Below are 16,184 nucleotides of genomic sequence, written 5' to 3'. Positions count from 1 at the left end.
TTTCTTCCTATGTCTCTCTTTCTCTTGCCCTTCCTTCCTTCCTTCCTTCCTTCCTTCCTTCCTTCCTTCCTTCCTTCCTTCCTTCCTTCCTTCCTTCCTTCCTTCCTTCCTTCCTTCCCTCCCTCCCTCCCTCCCTCCCTCCCTCCCTCTTTCCTTCCTTCCTTCCTTCCTTCCTTCCTTCCTTCCTTCCTTCCTTCCTTCCTTCCTTCCTTCCTTCCTTCCTTCCTTTCTCTTTCTTTTTTTCTTTCTTTCTCACTTTTGTCTCTTTCTTTTTTTGGTCTCTTTTTCTTTCTCTCTCTTGCTCACTCTTAATTTTTATTTTTAGCTCACACCTGACTATGCTCAGGTCTTACTCCTGGTTCTGTGTTTCCCTGAGCTAGGGGTCAAAACCAGATCGGCTGCATGCAAGGCAAGAGCCCTGCCCATTATCCTGTCTCTCCAACCCTTGTTTCCTTATTTTCGTTTTGGGGGCACACCTCATGGTGCTTGGGGATTGATCTTTGCAGTGCTCAGGGAACTATTCAGTGTCAGGGATCAAAACCAGGGCTCCTGCATGCCTTCCACCTGTCTCCTAACCTGTCTCTCTCAGCCTTCATGGTTTGCTGTTAAAGGTCAGTTTCCCTCTGTCTCTTTGTTCACAGGCTCCTCTACAGGAATATATTTTGGTTTCTTTTTTTTGTGGTGTGTTTTTGTTGTTGTTGTTAACTTGTTTGTTTTTGTCTTTTTGGGTCATACCCAGTGATGCTCAGGGGTTACTCCTGGTTCTGCACTCAGGAATTACTCCTGGCGGTGCTCAGGGGACCATATGGGATGCTGGGAATCGAACCCAGGTCGGCCGCGTGCAAGGCAAACGCCCTACCCACTATACTATCACTCCAGCCCCTAAGTCGGGAAGATTTAAAATGGAATTTTCTCCTAAGTAGTTAATAGTTTTATTTCTACATTTTTTTTTCACCGGGGTCAAATGTGGCCATGTTCAGTGGGTTGTGAGGTACCAGGTGTCAAATCCTTGTCCTCACACATGCTGGACACATGCTTCACCACTTGTGCTTTCTCCCCTAGCTTAGCCTGATGGGTGTTTGGAGCTGTTGTCCAGTGTAACTTTTTTTTTTTATGAAATAAAGTAATTCATGACCCAACTACTTTATTGTGAGCCTATCCAGCTGTTCAACACAAGCTGTTGATGAGAACACTAAATTATTTTGGCACCTTGTCAACAGTTAATTGACTATCACCACAGACAGGGTTTTGTTGCTCTTGTTTTACTTGGTTCTATTCCTTTGATCTTGTCTCTCCTCACGCCAGACCACATTGTCATGAGTGTAGTAGTTCTGAAGTTAAGTTTTAAAATTGCCCCTTGTGAGTCTACCACTTTGTTCTTTTTCAAGACTTTGTTTTAATTCTCTGTGTTCCCTTTCATTTTCTTTTTTTTTTTTTTTTTTTTTTTTTTGCTTTTTGGGGTCACACCCGGCGTTGCACGGGGGTTACTCCTGGCTCATGCACTCAGGAATTACTCCTGGCAGTGCTCAGGGGACCATATGGGACGCTGGGAATCGAACCCGGGTAGGCCGCGTGCAAGGCAAACGCCCTACCCGCTGTGCTATTGCTCCAGCCCCTGTTCCCTTTCATTTTCATATAGAGTTTGTTGAAAAGTTCTGTGACTGGGCTGGAGAGATAGTACAGAGAGCAAAGCCTCACCTTGCACGCAATCAGCCTGGGTTCGATATCCTACACCTCACCCCCACCAGGAGTGATCACTGAGCACAGACCCAGGAGTATGCCCTGAGCACAGTTGGGTATGGCCCCCCCGAAAGAAAAGAAAGTAATGTCTACAACAATCTTTGAGACAGATGTTTTCAAGGAACAGTATGTTTTTCTTTTTTTTTTAACTGAAGCTCCATGATTTACAATGTCATTTACAACTGGTTTTAGACACACTGTGTTCCAACACTAATTCCACCACCGGTGTCATCTTCCCTCCACCAGGGTTCCCAGGTTCCCTCCCACCCCCACCTTCCTCACCCCCCGTGTGCCAATTAACAGGCACATCTTTAAGTTTTGGTTGTTGAGGTTTGGATCTCTTGTTTTCCATGTTGCTGACTCTGTGGTTTGAATACTTAGCTCTAGGGTTCTATTCCCAGCATCCCATATGGTCCTCTGAGCACTGCCAGGGGTGATTCCTGAGTGCAGAGCCAGGAGTAACCCCTGTGCATTGCCAGGTGTGACCCAAAAAGAAAAGAAAAAAGAAAAACGAATATTTAGCTCTACCACTGCTCTCCACCACCAGTTACTCGGATCCCCTGGGCCCTTGCTCCACTTCCTTCCCTCCATCTCTTCCATTCCTTTCATTCTGTGCCCAAGGAACAGTTCTCGGACTGACAACGACGATGCTTTTCCACTGCATGGACTTCTCCTCTGCCATGCCTCTGAGAGGAGTTAGACCACAAACTATTCCACCAAATCCATTTGGTGCATGTTTTCACGGTGGTGGGATGAAACAAGGAAGAATCCCTCCTGCAGCGATAGCAGGGGGGGTCTCCACACTTCAGTCCTGCTGCAGATGTCTCCTACCTGGCTGGGCCCCAGAAGTCTCAGTTTGTCTCCTATGATCAAAAGATCGAGAGATCAGAGGAGATAGTCACACATCCTGTGAGCTCCTGATGCTATCTTGTCCCCATCTGCTGCCCACCCAGACTGACGTCAGCGCTTCTCCGAAACCTCACACTTCTCTGCGGCCAGGATCACCTCAGCTGAGTGTCCAACTACTGTCCACACCTGGGAGCTCCCTTTTCTGTAACATCCCTGTGATTCCTGAGTTATCTTTTTTTCAGTGTGATAAACTATCTCTCCTTTTCAAGTTCTGAAATGGAAATATCTCTGTTTGGGCAAATGATGGGAAGAATGGATGTTTAAAGAAAGAAGGATGAAACTGAAGAAATAATACTGTGGGGAGGGCATTTGCCTTGCATGCAGCCAGGACAGGTTGATCCCGTGCCCCCCATATGGTTCCCCAAGTCTGCCGGGAGTGATCTCTGAACACAGTCAGGGGTAAGCCTTGAGCACATCCAGGCATGCCCCAAAAAACAAAAAAAAAGAAAAGAAAATGCCTAAAAGGTATAAAGCATGATTATTCCCCCAATAAAATTACTAACATTAGGGGCTGGAGCAATAGCACAGCAGGGAGGGCATTTGCCTTGAACTCGGGCCGACCCGGGTTCAATTCCCAGCATCCCATATGGTCCCCCAAGCACCGCCAGGAGTAATTCCTGAGTGCATGAGCCAGGAGTAACCCCTGTGCATCAACGGGTGTGACCCAAAAAGCAAAAAAAAAAAAAAAATTACTAACATCAGGTCAGAGAGAGAGTATGGTGGGTAGAAGCCTTGCCTTGGAAGCAGCAAAACTGGGTTCTATCACTGGTATCCCATATGGTCCCCCAAACACTGCCAGGAGTGATCCCTGAGTGCAGAGCCAGTAGTAAACCCTGAACACTGCCGTTGTGTGGCACCAAAACTAACAAAATTTAATTTTTTTCAAAAAATAAGAAAGAAGTGAGGCCAGAGCCGTAGTACAGCAAATAAGTGTTTGCCTTGCACCTGGCTGACCCAGGGTTTATCCCTGACACCCCCTAGGGTCCCTGAGCCTTACCAGGAGTGATCCCCAGGAGAGACAACCCTGAGCACTGCCAGGTGTGGCCCAAAAGCAAAAAAGGAAAAAAGAAAAGGAAAATAAAATGGAGTTCATGGGTTTTAAATTCAATCTTCTTGCTATTGTCTCACAGCTCTCCAGAAGAGATAAAAATGCAGATTTGTCTGTGTGTTCATACCACAGGTTTTAGAGAAGTAAGTTCTGACCCCAAGATCGCCCACAAATTTCTGGAACTAGGAGACAATTCAATCAATCTGTGAATAGTGTCGCACAGTATTGTTAGAAACATAATGGGGATTTTTGGAGAGAGGACCCGTGACCTTTGGGTAGTGAAATAGAAACCTGAATGGTCTGTAGATAGTACTTACCAAGAGATAAGGACACTCACTGGCTCACCCCGTTGGAGGACTGCTTTGTGCTAAGCCTTGGTGGCAGTCATGGGTAGTGGAATTAGTGGAAGTCGTGATTAGAACGTTGTTTCATCCAAGCCTCAGTTTCTTGGGGAATAACATTATTTTTCTTTGGTCTCCTCGTTTCCCGCCTCGTTCCTCCCACACACCCCAGATTCACCTTGTCCCTATTCTGCATATTCACAATAACTACTAAAAACTTACTCGCCACTGCCTGTATGCCTGGTGCTCTCACCGCCTTTTGCTATTTCATCAGCCCACAATGCTCTTCCTTCTTTCTTTTTGCTTAAGTTTTCATCAGAAGCTCAACCTTAAGCAAAAAGTTTCTGTGATTTCGTTTATTTTTCTATAGGCAACATCAACTGACTTTTTTTATTTTTGGAGGGGGTAACACTCCTCTCTGATCAGGGATCACTCCTGGCTGGGTTGAGGGGGCCATAGGTGGTGCCAGGAGTGAGCTAGGAGTAAGCCCTGAACCCCATTTGCTACATACAAGGCAAGTGACCTTCCTACCTGTTGTACTAACTCTCTGGTCTCTCAGTTTAATCTTTTAAAATAATTTTTCTGAGGGGTTATAAAAAATACAGGGTTTAACACACTTTCATTGCACACAGCTGACCAGGGTTGGATTCTCAGCACTGCAAGAATCCCCCAAACCCTGCCAAGAGGGATCCCTGAGCTACCACAGGTGTGACCCAAAAACAAAACAAACAAAAAAATCACTTTCTGAAATGACATTTTCTCAAAGCACGTTCTTTATAAATGCATGTAATCATGTATAAGCCTACAGAAGATTTTTTTTTCTTTTTTGGGTCACACCCGGCAATGAACAGGGGTTACTTCTGGCTCATGCACTCAGGAATTACTCCTGGTGGTGCTCAGGGAACCATATGGGATGCTGGGAATCGAACACGGGTCGGCTGCATACAAGGCAAACGCCCTACTCTCTGTACAATCACTCCAGCCCCCAGAAGAATTTTTAGCTGTTTAATTCAGTGAATAGATGACCAGATACGTCTTTGATTTTTTGGACGAATTAAAAGTCTTCCAGGGCCTGGAGCAATAGGACAGCAGGGATATCATTTGCCTTGCATGTGGCCAACCTGGGTTCGATCCCCAGTATCCCATATGGTTCCCCCAAGCAATGCCAGGAGTAACCCTTGAGCATTTCTGGATCTTATCCAAAAAGCAAAATATAAATTAGGAAATCAAAAAAAGTAAAAAAAGTAAATGTCTTCCAATTTTATTCAAGTCCTTATTTAAGTCTGATTAAGGTCGGTAGTGAGAATGGATTTATTTTAACAGTGTACCATTGTTAATTAATTGGCCTAGGACTTGTAATAAATGGCTGACCAGGAGTTGGAGAGAAAGCATAGAGGTTAAGTTGTCTTGCATCTTGCTGACCCCAGTTCAAATTCCCGTCTATGGTGCCCAAGCACCACTAGTGAGCCAGTGCCACGAATCAGCCCTGAGCACTGCAATATAGGAAAAGCCTAGAGACACTAGGTGTGTCACAAACGTCCCCAAACACACCAAAAATAAAAGAAACAAGCAAACAAAGAAAACTATAAAACTGGCTCACCCAAAAGTTAAAAATCAGGGCCAAGGGAGGGTACAGAGTATACATCCTGCTCGTACAGTCCTGGGGTCCACCCCAGCACTTAAAAAAAATACAAAGTGGCCAGAGATATAGTACAGTGGGTAAGGTACTTGGCTTGCATGCGGCTGACTTGGGTTGGATGCCAGGCATCCCATATGGTTCCCTGAGTTTGTCAGACATGGCTCAACAACAAAGCAAAACAAAAAGTACAGACAGAGAGCCATTAACTTAAGAGCTGATGGAGCCTGAGAGCGCATGCAATGGGCTAGAAAGCAGGCTTTAATATGGGGGACAATTTCACTATTTGGAGTGACCCCTAAGCACCAAGCCAAGAGCAGGAGAACTCCTCGGGATGCACCCCCAAAATATTTTTTTTAATTAAAAGAGAACGAAGGCTAGGGAGACAGTTCAAGGGATTGGAGTGCATGCTTGCATGAGACAAGCTTAGGTTTTATCCCCGGAACCACATAAACTCCCGGCATTGCAAGCAACAACCCAGAGCTCTGGATCCAGAGTAGACTCTGAGCATCACCTGATATGATCCCAGAGCAAAAAGATGGGGAGGCGGTGGACTATTTTCTTTTTCTTTTCTTTTCTTTTTTTTTTTTTTTTTTTGCTTTTTGGGTCACACCTGGCAATGCACAAGGGTTACCTCCTGGTTTTGCACTCAGAAGTTACTCCTGGCAGTGCTCAGGGGACCATATGGGATGCTGGGAATCGAACCCGGGTAGGCCGCGTGCAAGGCAAATGCCCTACCCGCTGTGCTATTGCTCCAGCCTCTTCGGTGGACTATTTTCAAAATATCATCAGTATGCCTTTTTGTTCTGTTTTGGGGCCACACCTAGAGATGCTCAGGGGTTACACCTAGCTCTGCACTCAGGAATTATACCTGGCCATGCTCAGGAGACCATCTGGGACATCGGGGAATGAATCTGGGTTGGCCACATGCAAGGTAAGCCCCGCATCCGCTGTACTGTGGCTCAGGTCCCACAATATCATTATTATGCAATTATAGCAGCAATTACTGTTTTGTTCCTTTTGGGGCTACATCTAGCAGTGCTCAGGGCTTACTCCTGGCTCTGTGCTCAGGGAATCACTCCTGGAAGTGCTCTGCAAACCCTATGGGGTGCCGGGACTGAACCTGAGTGATTTGTGTGCAAGGCAAACACCCTACCCATTGTACTATCACTCCAGTCCTGCGATAACTGTTTTTTTCAGGTACTCGGAATAGGATCCAGGGCCTTCCACCAGCAAGGCAAGTGCCTTATTACTGACCCACATCCCTGGCCCAGCAGTAATTAAAAAAAAATTGTTATTAAATCACTGTGAGATACACAGTTACAAGGTTGTTCATGACTGGGTTTTAGTCATACAATGTTCCAATACCATCCCTTCTCCAGTGTACATGTCCTACCACCAATGTCCCCAGTTTCCCTCCCTGCCTCACCCCCCGCCCCTGCCCCAGCCTGCATCTATGGCAGGCACTTTTCTTCTTTATCTCTCTCTCTCTCTCTCTCTCTCTCTCTCACATTCTCACCCTTTTTCTTTATTTCTGAGCATTATGGTTTGCAATATTGAGAGGTTATCATGTGTGTCCCTCTGCCTGCTTTCCGCACTGAGGTCTTGTTCAGAGTGATCATTTCCAATTATCATTGTCTTATTGGTCCCTCCTTTTTCATTGTTGAGACACTTTTAAAATAATCAAGGAGGCAACAGCATACTTTATTAGTCTTTACTAGTTTAAATTTTGATGACATCATAAACACATAAAGACCCCCCTATGGGTGTGGGGAGATGCACAAAAGACTGACACATGATTTGCATGTCGGTGGCCCGGCCTCAATCCTCAGCACTTCATGGTCCCCCAAATCATTCTCCTGAGCACCAAGCTGGGAGAAGCACCTGAGCACCTGAGCACCTCCAGGTGGGACCCAGTCACCCCTTATCCACCATCACCACCCACCAAAGGCCCCAAATAAATGAACCTGATACTTTGTGCTATTTTTTTCACTTGAATATGGATAGGTATGATTACAAAATATGTCCACAAACCCATGAAAGTGTGTTGGAAGTTCACGCATAGGTTTCAATTTTGAATACTTTGTATTTGATGTTTGGGGATCAGACCAGGCTCATGCCTCATACCTTCACACGCGCAATCAGCACAAAAGGTTGGGCCTCCAACAGTTAATTCCTGCTTTGTAAGAAAAGAATCAAGGTCTAGGTCAATTGCTTCTGCACGCGCTGACTTGCCACATGTCAGCTCAGAGGAAACCACTCAGAGGAAACCTCTGGAACAGCAGGCCAAAGGTTTCACTGCTTGTCCACAAAAGCCAAAGACCCATTAGTGGGTCCGTTTGCACAGCATGAAGTAGCAGTCTAGGGGCCGAAATGATAGTACAGAGGGTAGGGGATTTGCCTTGCAGGTGGCCGATCCAGGTTCAATCCCTGGCATCCTGTATGGTCCCCCAAGCACTGCCAGGAATAATTCCTGAGTGCAGAGCCAGGAGTATAAACCCTGAGCATCGCTGGATGTAGGCCAAAAAGCAAAAAAAAAAAAAGACAAACCAAAAAAGTAGCAGTCTGCTGCTCCAGTGAATTCTCTGCCATTCCTTCTGGAAAACCCCACCAGCTCAGGTGAGGATGGGCTTGGTCCTTCCTTTCCCCTCGATCAATAACTTCACCGCAACAGCTCTCCCTCTCCCTGCAGGCAAGTGCCTGGGTCAGGGGTGCTCACCCACTGAACTAGACTGGCAGAAGGAGACGCTGGCTGGGGCCCAGAAGCGTTTCTGCCCAACCCTCGTTCCAGGCGCTCAGAGGCCAAGGACAGTTTTCAGTCACCAGGGGAAGCTCGTTCACTTGATTCGGGACCTTTTCCCATTACAGGGCATCATAACGGTCATGATCCACAGTGGACTGCGTGTTGGAGAAGCTGTTGTTGTCAGAATACGCCTGGGGGAGCCGACAGACCTGGCGGAGCCCCAGGGGGCCCCTACAGCTCTTGAAGAACTTTATGATGTACGTGCGGAATTTCTCCCCCAGGAAGAAGTAGATGACGGGGTTCAGGCAGCAGTGCACGAAGGCCAGCGTCTCCGTGGCCTGGAGGGCGTAGTCCAGGTGTTTCTCCAAGGCACAGTCCTGGAGGACCTCGAGCTCCACGAGGCTCTCCAGGAACAGCACCACGTTGTAGGGGGTCCAGAAGCCCAGGAAGAGGACCACCACAGCCAGGATCATCTTGATCGCCTTGTTCTTCTTCTCGTTCTTGCACTGCTGCAGGGTCCTGATGATCTTGGAGTAGCAGACCAGCATGACCGCCATGGGCACCACCAGCCCCAGGACATTGATCTCCAGGGAGCTCAGCACCTTCCACCCCGCGGCCTGGGCCGCGAACTTGATTCTGCAGAAAGTGTGATTGCCCTCGGCGTAAGAAGTGCTGAATAAAAGGTTCGGGAGGGAGGCCACGATAGCCACTGACCACGTGGCCACACTCGTGACCATCCCATAGGTCACGGTCCTCGCTCTCAAGGAGAACACGGCGTGCACGATGGCCAGGTAGCGGTCGATGCTCATGAGCACGATGAAGAAGATGCCGCCAAAAAAGCCCAACAAGTATACCCAGGAAATGATCTTGCAGAGCCCCAGCCCGAACACCCACTGGTCGGCCGCGTAGTAGCCCCAGAAAGGGAGGGAGAAGACAAAGAGCAGGTCGGACACGGCCAGGTTGAGAAGGTACACGTCCGTCATGGACTTGAGCCGCTTGTACTTCAGGAGGACCAGCACCACGGTCGCATTTCCCAGCAGACCGAACAGGAAGACCAGGGAGTAGAGGGGAGGCAGGAAGAGACCCCCGAATGCCCTGATGCCTTCTTTGGTGCAAGGTTTGGGGATCCCCTCATAGGCATAATAGGCGTTATAGTCTACGGTGGTTTCTGCTCGCTCGGTGGGGTTCATTTTGGCGCCGAACAGGTTCCTCCAAGTGGGGTCTGCGCCCTGACAGAAGCTGCTCACGAGGGAAGAGCAAACAGGATTTCTGTGAGAAGAAAACCAAACACAGTGGTGCTGAGCACAGCTGCTCCATCGTGTTTGGGGTCTTGGCCCCGCCACGCCCCAACCATCCCACATGCAGCGGCCCCAGCCCTCACCAGGTACTGCAGCCACGTTAGCCAGAGCCCAGAGCCCTACTCGCCACCTTCCTCAGTCCTCTGCTGGGCACCTCAGCTCTCACATTTTCAGACAGGTGTGAAAAAACCTTTCGAGGGTGTTTTTTTTTTTTTTTTTTTTTTTTTTTTTTTTTGCTTTTTGGGTCACACCTGGCGATGCACAGGGGTTACTCCTGGCTTTGCACTCAGGAATTACCCCTGGCCGTGCTCAGGGGACCATATGGGATGCTGGGATTTGAACCCGGGTCGGCCGCGTGCAAGGCAAACGCCCTACCCGCTGTGCTATCTCTCCAGCCCCTCGAGGGTGTTTTTCCGAGAATGTGTTTCTAAACAGAAACCCCATTGCCAGGAGTGACTGGAGTCACTTGTAAGGATGGTGAGACTGATTGCTACCCCCAACAGCTCTCTACCCAGGAAAGGAAAAAATCAAGTTAAAAATCTACACATTGGGGGGCTGGAGCAATAGCACAGTGGGTGGGCATTTGCCTTGCACGCGGCCGATCCAGGTTCAAATCCCAGCAACCCATATCGTCCCCTGAGCACCGCCAGGGGTGATTCCTGAGTGCAGAGTCAGGAGTGACCCCTGTGCATCGAGGGGTGTGACCCAAAAAGCAAAAAAAATAAAATAAAATAACTACACATTGGTTGGGCTGGAGTGATAGCACAGCGGGTAGGGCATTTGCCTTGCACGCGGTCGACCCAGGTTCGATTCCCAACATCCTTTATGGTCCCCTGAGCATGACCAGGAGTAATTTCTTTCTTTTTTTCTTTTTTTTTTTTCTTTTTGGGTCACACCTGGCGATGCACAGGGGTTACTCCTGGCTCATGCACTCAGGAATCACTCCTGGCGGTGCTCAAGGGACCATATGGGATGCTGGGAATCGAACCCGGGTCGACTGCGTGCAAGGCAAACGCCCTACCCGCTGTGCTATCGTTCCAGCCCCCAGGAGTAATTTCTGAGTGCAGAGCCAGGAGTAACTCCTCTGCATTGCCAAGTGTGACCCAAAAACAAAACAAAAAAAATCTACACGTTGGAGTAAGAGAGCTAGTACAGAGGATAAAGTATACACAACCAACCCGGGTTTGATCCTCAGCATTCCATATGATCCCCCAAGCCCCTGAGGAGTGATCTGTAAGTGCAGAGCCTGTAAATATAGAGCACTGCTAGGTGTGGCCCATAAAACACACACACACACACACACACACACACACACACACACACACACACACACACTTTTCCCTTAAAACCAAAAATACAAAATTTTAGAAATTTCTTAGGCAATTATTAGGCTAGAATAAAATCAGGCTGTTAACTTGCCTTTATATGAAAATTCTAATTCCTGGGGCTGGAGAGGTAGTGCAGAAGGCAGGGTGCTTCCCTTCCACACAGCCAAGTCGAGTTCAATCCATGTACCCCATATAGTCCCCTCAGCAGTGCCAGGAGTGATCCTTGAGCACAGAGCCAGGAGTAAGTTGCCAGTTTTGTTTGGTCCCAAGAAACAAACAAATGAAAAAAATTTCATTTCTGGGGCTGAAGAGATGCTACCGCAGGCAAGGCATTTGCCTGGCACATGGCTGGCGCCACTTCAACCCCTGGCACCACATAGGATCCCTCCTGAGCACCGCCAGCAATGATTTCTGAGCACACATGTGTGACTCAAACCACCCTCCCCCACCAAAAAAAAAAAAGACCACTGAAGTCTAATTCTTCCTGCATGCTTTGTACTTTGTGGATGCCAAAGCATGTTCGCTTAATGTTTCCTTCCCACTACAGGCCAGTACTCCGCGTCCAGCAAACAGACTGAGCTGGAGAGTTCTGAGACGCTGGGCAGGATGAATGACCTCTAAAGTCCACACGGCCGTGACTTGCTCTTCAGGCCCCGAGTGCCAGTGATTCACAGTAACCAAATCTAGGAGACTCGGTGCAAGTGTGACAAGGTGAGTGGGGGAGATAAAGACTTTGGTTTGTGGCAACTGTTGGTTTCCACGGTGTGAAGACACCACAAAACCCTGAGCTCCTGGGAGATGGCGCGGGCAGCCCCGGCACCCCTGCCGCATCCCCTGAGCTCACACGGCACCTGCAAATGGAGCTCCTGGAAGCAGATGTTTTTGTCAAAAGCACATTTAAAAAAAAAAAAAAGAGGGGGCTGCAGGGCCAGAGTTCTAGTACAGAAGGTGAGGCACTTACTTGCACGCGGCCAATCTGGGTTTGGTCCCCGGCATCCCCTATGATGGTCCCCTGAGCACTGCCAGGAGTGATTCCTGAGTGCAGAGTAACCCAGAACATTGCCAGATGTGCCCCCCCCCTCCAAAAAAATACAATCTGGGGGCTGGAGAGATAGAGAGATAGTACATTGGACAGGGTGCTTGACTTTTGACTTGCACACAGCTGATCCGGGTTTGATCCCCAGCCCTACATATGACCCCCTGAGCTCACCAGAAGTGATCCCTAAGCACAGAGCCAGGAATAAGCCCTGAGCGCACGCGCACACACACACACACACACACACACACACACACACACACACACAGAGATCTGATGCATAGAATCCTTTCCGAGTGGGAATGAAGGGCATATCTAGAAAAGACATAGAGCAAAAGGAAGTCAAATGACTCCCATAGGCTGGAGAGATGGGTTGAGATGAGGCATGTGCTTTGTATACAGCCAACCCAGGTTTGATCCTTGACATCACGAGGAGTGATCCCAGAGCTAGGAGTGCTCCCTGAGCACCACAGAGTGAATCCCCAAAAAACACAAAATAAAAAATTAAACACAATAAAATTGCCACTTCCCCAGTTACCCTCACTTCCTACCTCAATTGGCAGCCAAAGCTAGACCTTCTGAAAGTGACACATGGGCTCACAGCCACCTTCGTTTCCTCTCTGAGCCGTCAGATGCAGAGGTAAGAGCCTGAAAGTCTCTCATATATTCACACGTGAATCAGAAGGAGTAGAAATAAGGGACTTTCAGGTGAAGGTCACCTTGTCTGGCTTCCTTCTGAATGGCCCCTATGTTCCCTATTAGACTCCTTCTGATAAGTTCTGTCCCCGCCACCACCAAAATATATAAAAAAAAAAAAAACCAAAACTTTGCTCACATGGTCTGAACCTCACATCCACTCCACTCCCACCTCACACCTTCACCACCACACACACACTCAAATGTTGTCTTCGCTGGGCCTGAGTGACACAGCGGGGAGAGTGCTTCCTCTGCACGCTGCCCAACGGGTTTGATCCCCAGCATCCCATATGGTCCCTGGAGCACTGCCACAGTGATCCATAAGTGTAAAGTCAGGAGCAAAGCCTAAGCATCACGGGGTGTGCCCCCCAAACCAAACAAATAACAAAAAAAAAACTGTGTTTGCAAGGGAGAAATCTGGGAGTCCTCCTGCAAAGAAAACTTAGTGCCTTGCAGAGTCTCCCCAAAAGTTTCTTAAACAAATATCTAGTACACCAGATGGTCAAGGTAGTTAAGGCATTTGCCTTGCATGTGGCCGACCCTGCTTTGAAAAGTCCCCAGAACCCCACTGGGAGCAGCCCCTGAGCCCACAGCCAGAGGTAGCCCCTGAACATAGTTGCACATGGCCCCAAACCGCCAGATGATCCTTCATCAAAAACTCAATCTGGAAGTAAATGAATGACAATTCTAGACTTGCCCTGCCGCTTTGTCTGTGGAAATCACATGAAACTAGAGGCAGAAGTGTTAAACAAAAAAACTTAAACAGGCTGCCGGCACATTCTTGGAGTGATTCTTACTCGCCGGGTGTTTCTTGGCCAAGGAGTGTAAATAGAATCCCAAAGAAGAAAAGTCACTCCTTTTGGGGCCGGAGAGATAGTACAGTGGGCAGAGCATTTGCCTTGCACATGGCCAACCCGTTTCCAATCTCTTGCATCCCATTTGGTTCCCCGAGGACTGCCAGAAGTAATTCCTGAAATCAGAGCCAGGACCTTATAACCCCTGAACATTGCTCGGGATGGCCCAAGAAGCCAAAAAGAGAAAAAAGAAAAAAAAAAAAAAGGAAAGAACAGTTTCTCCTTCTTCTGAAAATTCTCTGTGGAAGAGCCAGAGATATAGTCCAGTGGGTCAGGTTCTGGCCTTGCACGTGGCAAACCCCATTTCCATCCCCAGCACCCGGTCAGCTCCCCCACGCCTGACCAGGCATGACCCTTGAGCACAGAGTCTGGAGTAATCCCGAACACAACTGAGTGCAATCATGAACCATGTGCCATCCCCTCACCTCCCCCCCCCCGCAAAAAAAAAATTCTCTGCAGCCTCTGAGTGTGTGAACTCTCGCTGGGTATGTGCAGGGAGTGAGCCTACGAGTGTAAAAGCTCATCAGGGGGATTGGGGTGCAGTAGGAGCTGCTGTGGGTAAGCTCCCGAGAGCTGCAAGGAGCCCCCGTGTGAAAGCAGGCTGAGTGGGGAGATCGCAGGGCTCCTGGGTCCCCGCAGCTGTCTAGAAAACAGTGCCCGGCCTGACGCCCCGGCAGCAGCCCCCCTTTCTCCACACTTACCTCGCTCTCCTGAGGTGGCCTGAGGTCGCTGTGGGAGGCCACATGGGCTTACAGAGAGAGGCAGGTGCCTTTGAAGGAGCGGGGCTTCCTGTGGGCGCAGCCTCGGCCCCCCTCCCCCCCCACCGTCTACGCAGAGTTCAAGCGGGTTTTATATCAAAGCGAGAAGCAGAAAATGAATGACTCTGAGTCACCTACTTCGCCAAATTAGAAGTTAAGAGGCATGGAGGAGGGGTTGGAGCGATAGCACAGAGATAGCACACAGGGCGTTTGCCTTGCATGTGGCCGACCCAGGACTATTCCCAGCTATCCCATATGGTCCCCTGAGCACCACCAGGAATGATTCTGGCTGAGTACAAAGCCAGGAGTAACCCCTGAGCACACCAAGTGTGGCCCTCCCCCTGCCCCCCCAAAAAAAGCGTGGTGGAGATTAAGGGGGGATAAAAATGAAACATGCATCTAAAAAGAGAAACCTTGACATTCTTCAAACTGTGTTTGTTGGATTGGGGTGGGTTTTTTTGTTTGGTTGGTTTTTTGTTTGTTTGTTTGCCTTTTGGGGTCACACAACAATGCTCAGGGGTTACTCCTGGTTCTGAACCCAGGACTCACTCCTTGTGGTGCTTAGAGGACCATATGGGATGCCAGAGATCAAATCCAGGTCAGTCACATGCCAGGCAAATGCCCTACCCGCTGTACTATCTTTCTGGGCCCTGGGTCTAGGTTTTAAAATAGTTCCTTTGAGGGCAGGAGACATAGTAACACCAATATGGTCCCCTGAGCACTGCTTGGAGTGATTCCTGAGCACAGATCCAGGAGCAACCCTGAGCACAGAGACAGGAGCAAAGAGTCCAGAGCAAGCACCACTAGGTATGAGAGCCTGACAATCAAAACTCCCCCGAGGGCCAGAGTGATAGTACAGCAGATAGGGTGCTGGTTTTGCGCACGCAGCCAACCCGGGTTCGATCCCCAGCATTCCATATGTTCCCCTGAGCACTGCCAGGAGTAATTCTTGAATGCAGAACCAGGAATCACCTCTGAGCACTGCCAGATGTGACCCAAAAAACAAAAACAAAAACAAAAAACAAAAAAAAGATGGAGAAGGGGCCTTAGAGATAGTACTGTGAGTAAGGTGCTTGCCTTGCATGTGGCTGACCAGGGTTTGATCCCAGCACCGTATATGGCCCCCTGAACTCTACCAAGAGTGATCTCTGAGCAGAGTTAAGAGTAAGCCCTAAGCACTGCCAGGTGTGGCCCAAAAATCCAAAAGGAAAAGAAAAAACAATTATAGTGTATATGCAAAGCAAAATACTTCTTAGCTGTTGGAAAAAAATAGAACCTTACATTTACTGCCAACATGGATGAAGCTGGAGGGTATTAAGTGAAATAAGACAGAGGAGAAAGGCAAAGATCAGATATTCTCGTTCAGGCTGCACATTGGAAAACAGAGGAGATCAGAGAGATACTTCAATGTGCTGGATGCTTGCTTAGCATGCTGGAGACCCAGGTATGATCCCCGGCACCATATGGGCCCTGCACCACGAGAAGTGACCCTGAACAACAAGTTAGAAGTACTCCCCGCCCCAAGTACCACCAGCTGAGGCCCCCAAACAAAAATAAAAGAAACAGAGCAAGGGGACAACACCCAGTGAAAATCAATCCTTAGATTCTGATAACAGAAGTGAGGTTCCTGGGCTGGGAGGCATTTCCCACAGCTGGTACACTTACTTTGCTTATAGGAAGTGGGGTTCATCCCCACGCTGGCCCCTGAGCACCACCACAAGTGATGCATTCCCACGGTGTGGTTCAAAACCCAACATCAAAATGCAGTCAAGGGGCTGGAGCAATAGCACAGCGGGT

The 16,184-nt window shown here is 48.6% G+C and overlaps 1 protein-coding gene across 1 annotated transcript; it reads right to left on the bottom strand.

Moving 5' to 3' along the window:
* Nucleotides 1-8,536: 8,536 nt before the first annotated feature.
* On the bottom strand, nucleotides 8,537-9,607 carry CCR4 (C-C motif chemokine receptor 4). Its single transcript, XM_004603854.2, has one exon. The coding sequence runs from the start codon at nucleotides 9,605-9,607 to the stop codon at nucleotides 8,537-8,539; it is 1,071 nt and encodes a 356-aa protein (XP_004603911.2).
* Nucleotides 9,608-16,184: the final 6,577 nt, after the last annotated feature.

This window comes from Sorex araneus, chromosome 4, assembly GCF_027595985.1.
Source record: "Sorex araneus isolate mSorAra2 chromosome 4, mSorAra2.pri, whole genome shotgun sequence".
NCBI lineage: Eukaryota > Metazoa > Chordata > Mammalia > Eulipotyphla > Soricidae > Sorex > Sorex araneus.
The sequence above is the reverse complement of the archived record's forward strand: the minus strand, read 5'-3'. Positions and strand labels throughout refer to the sequence as shown.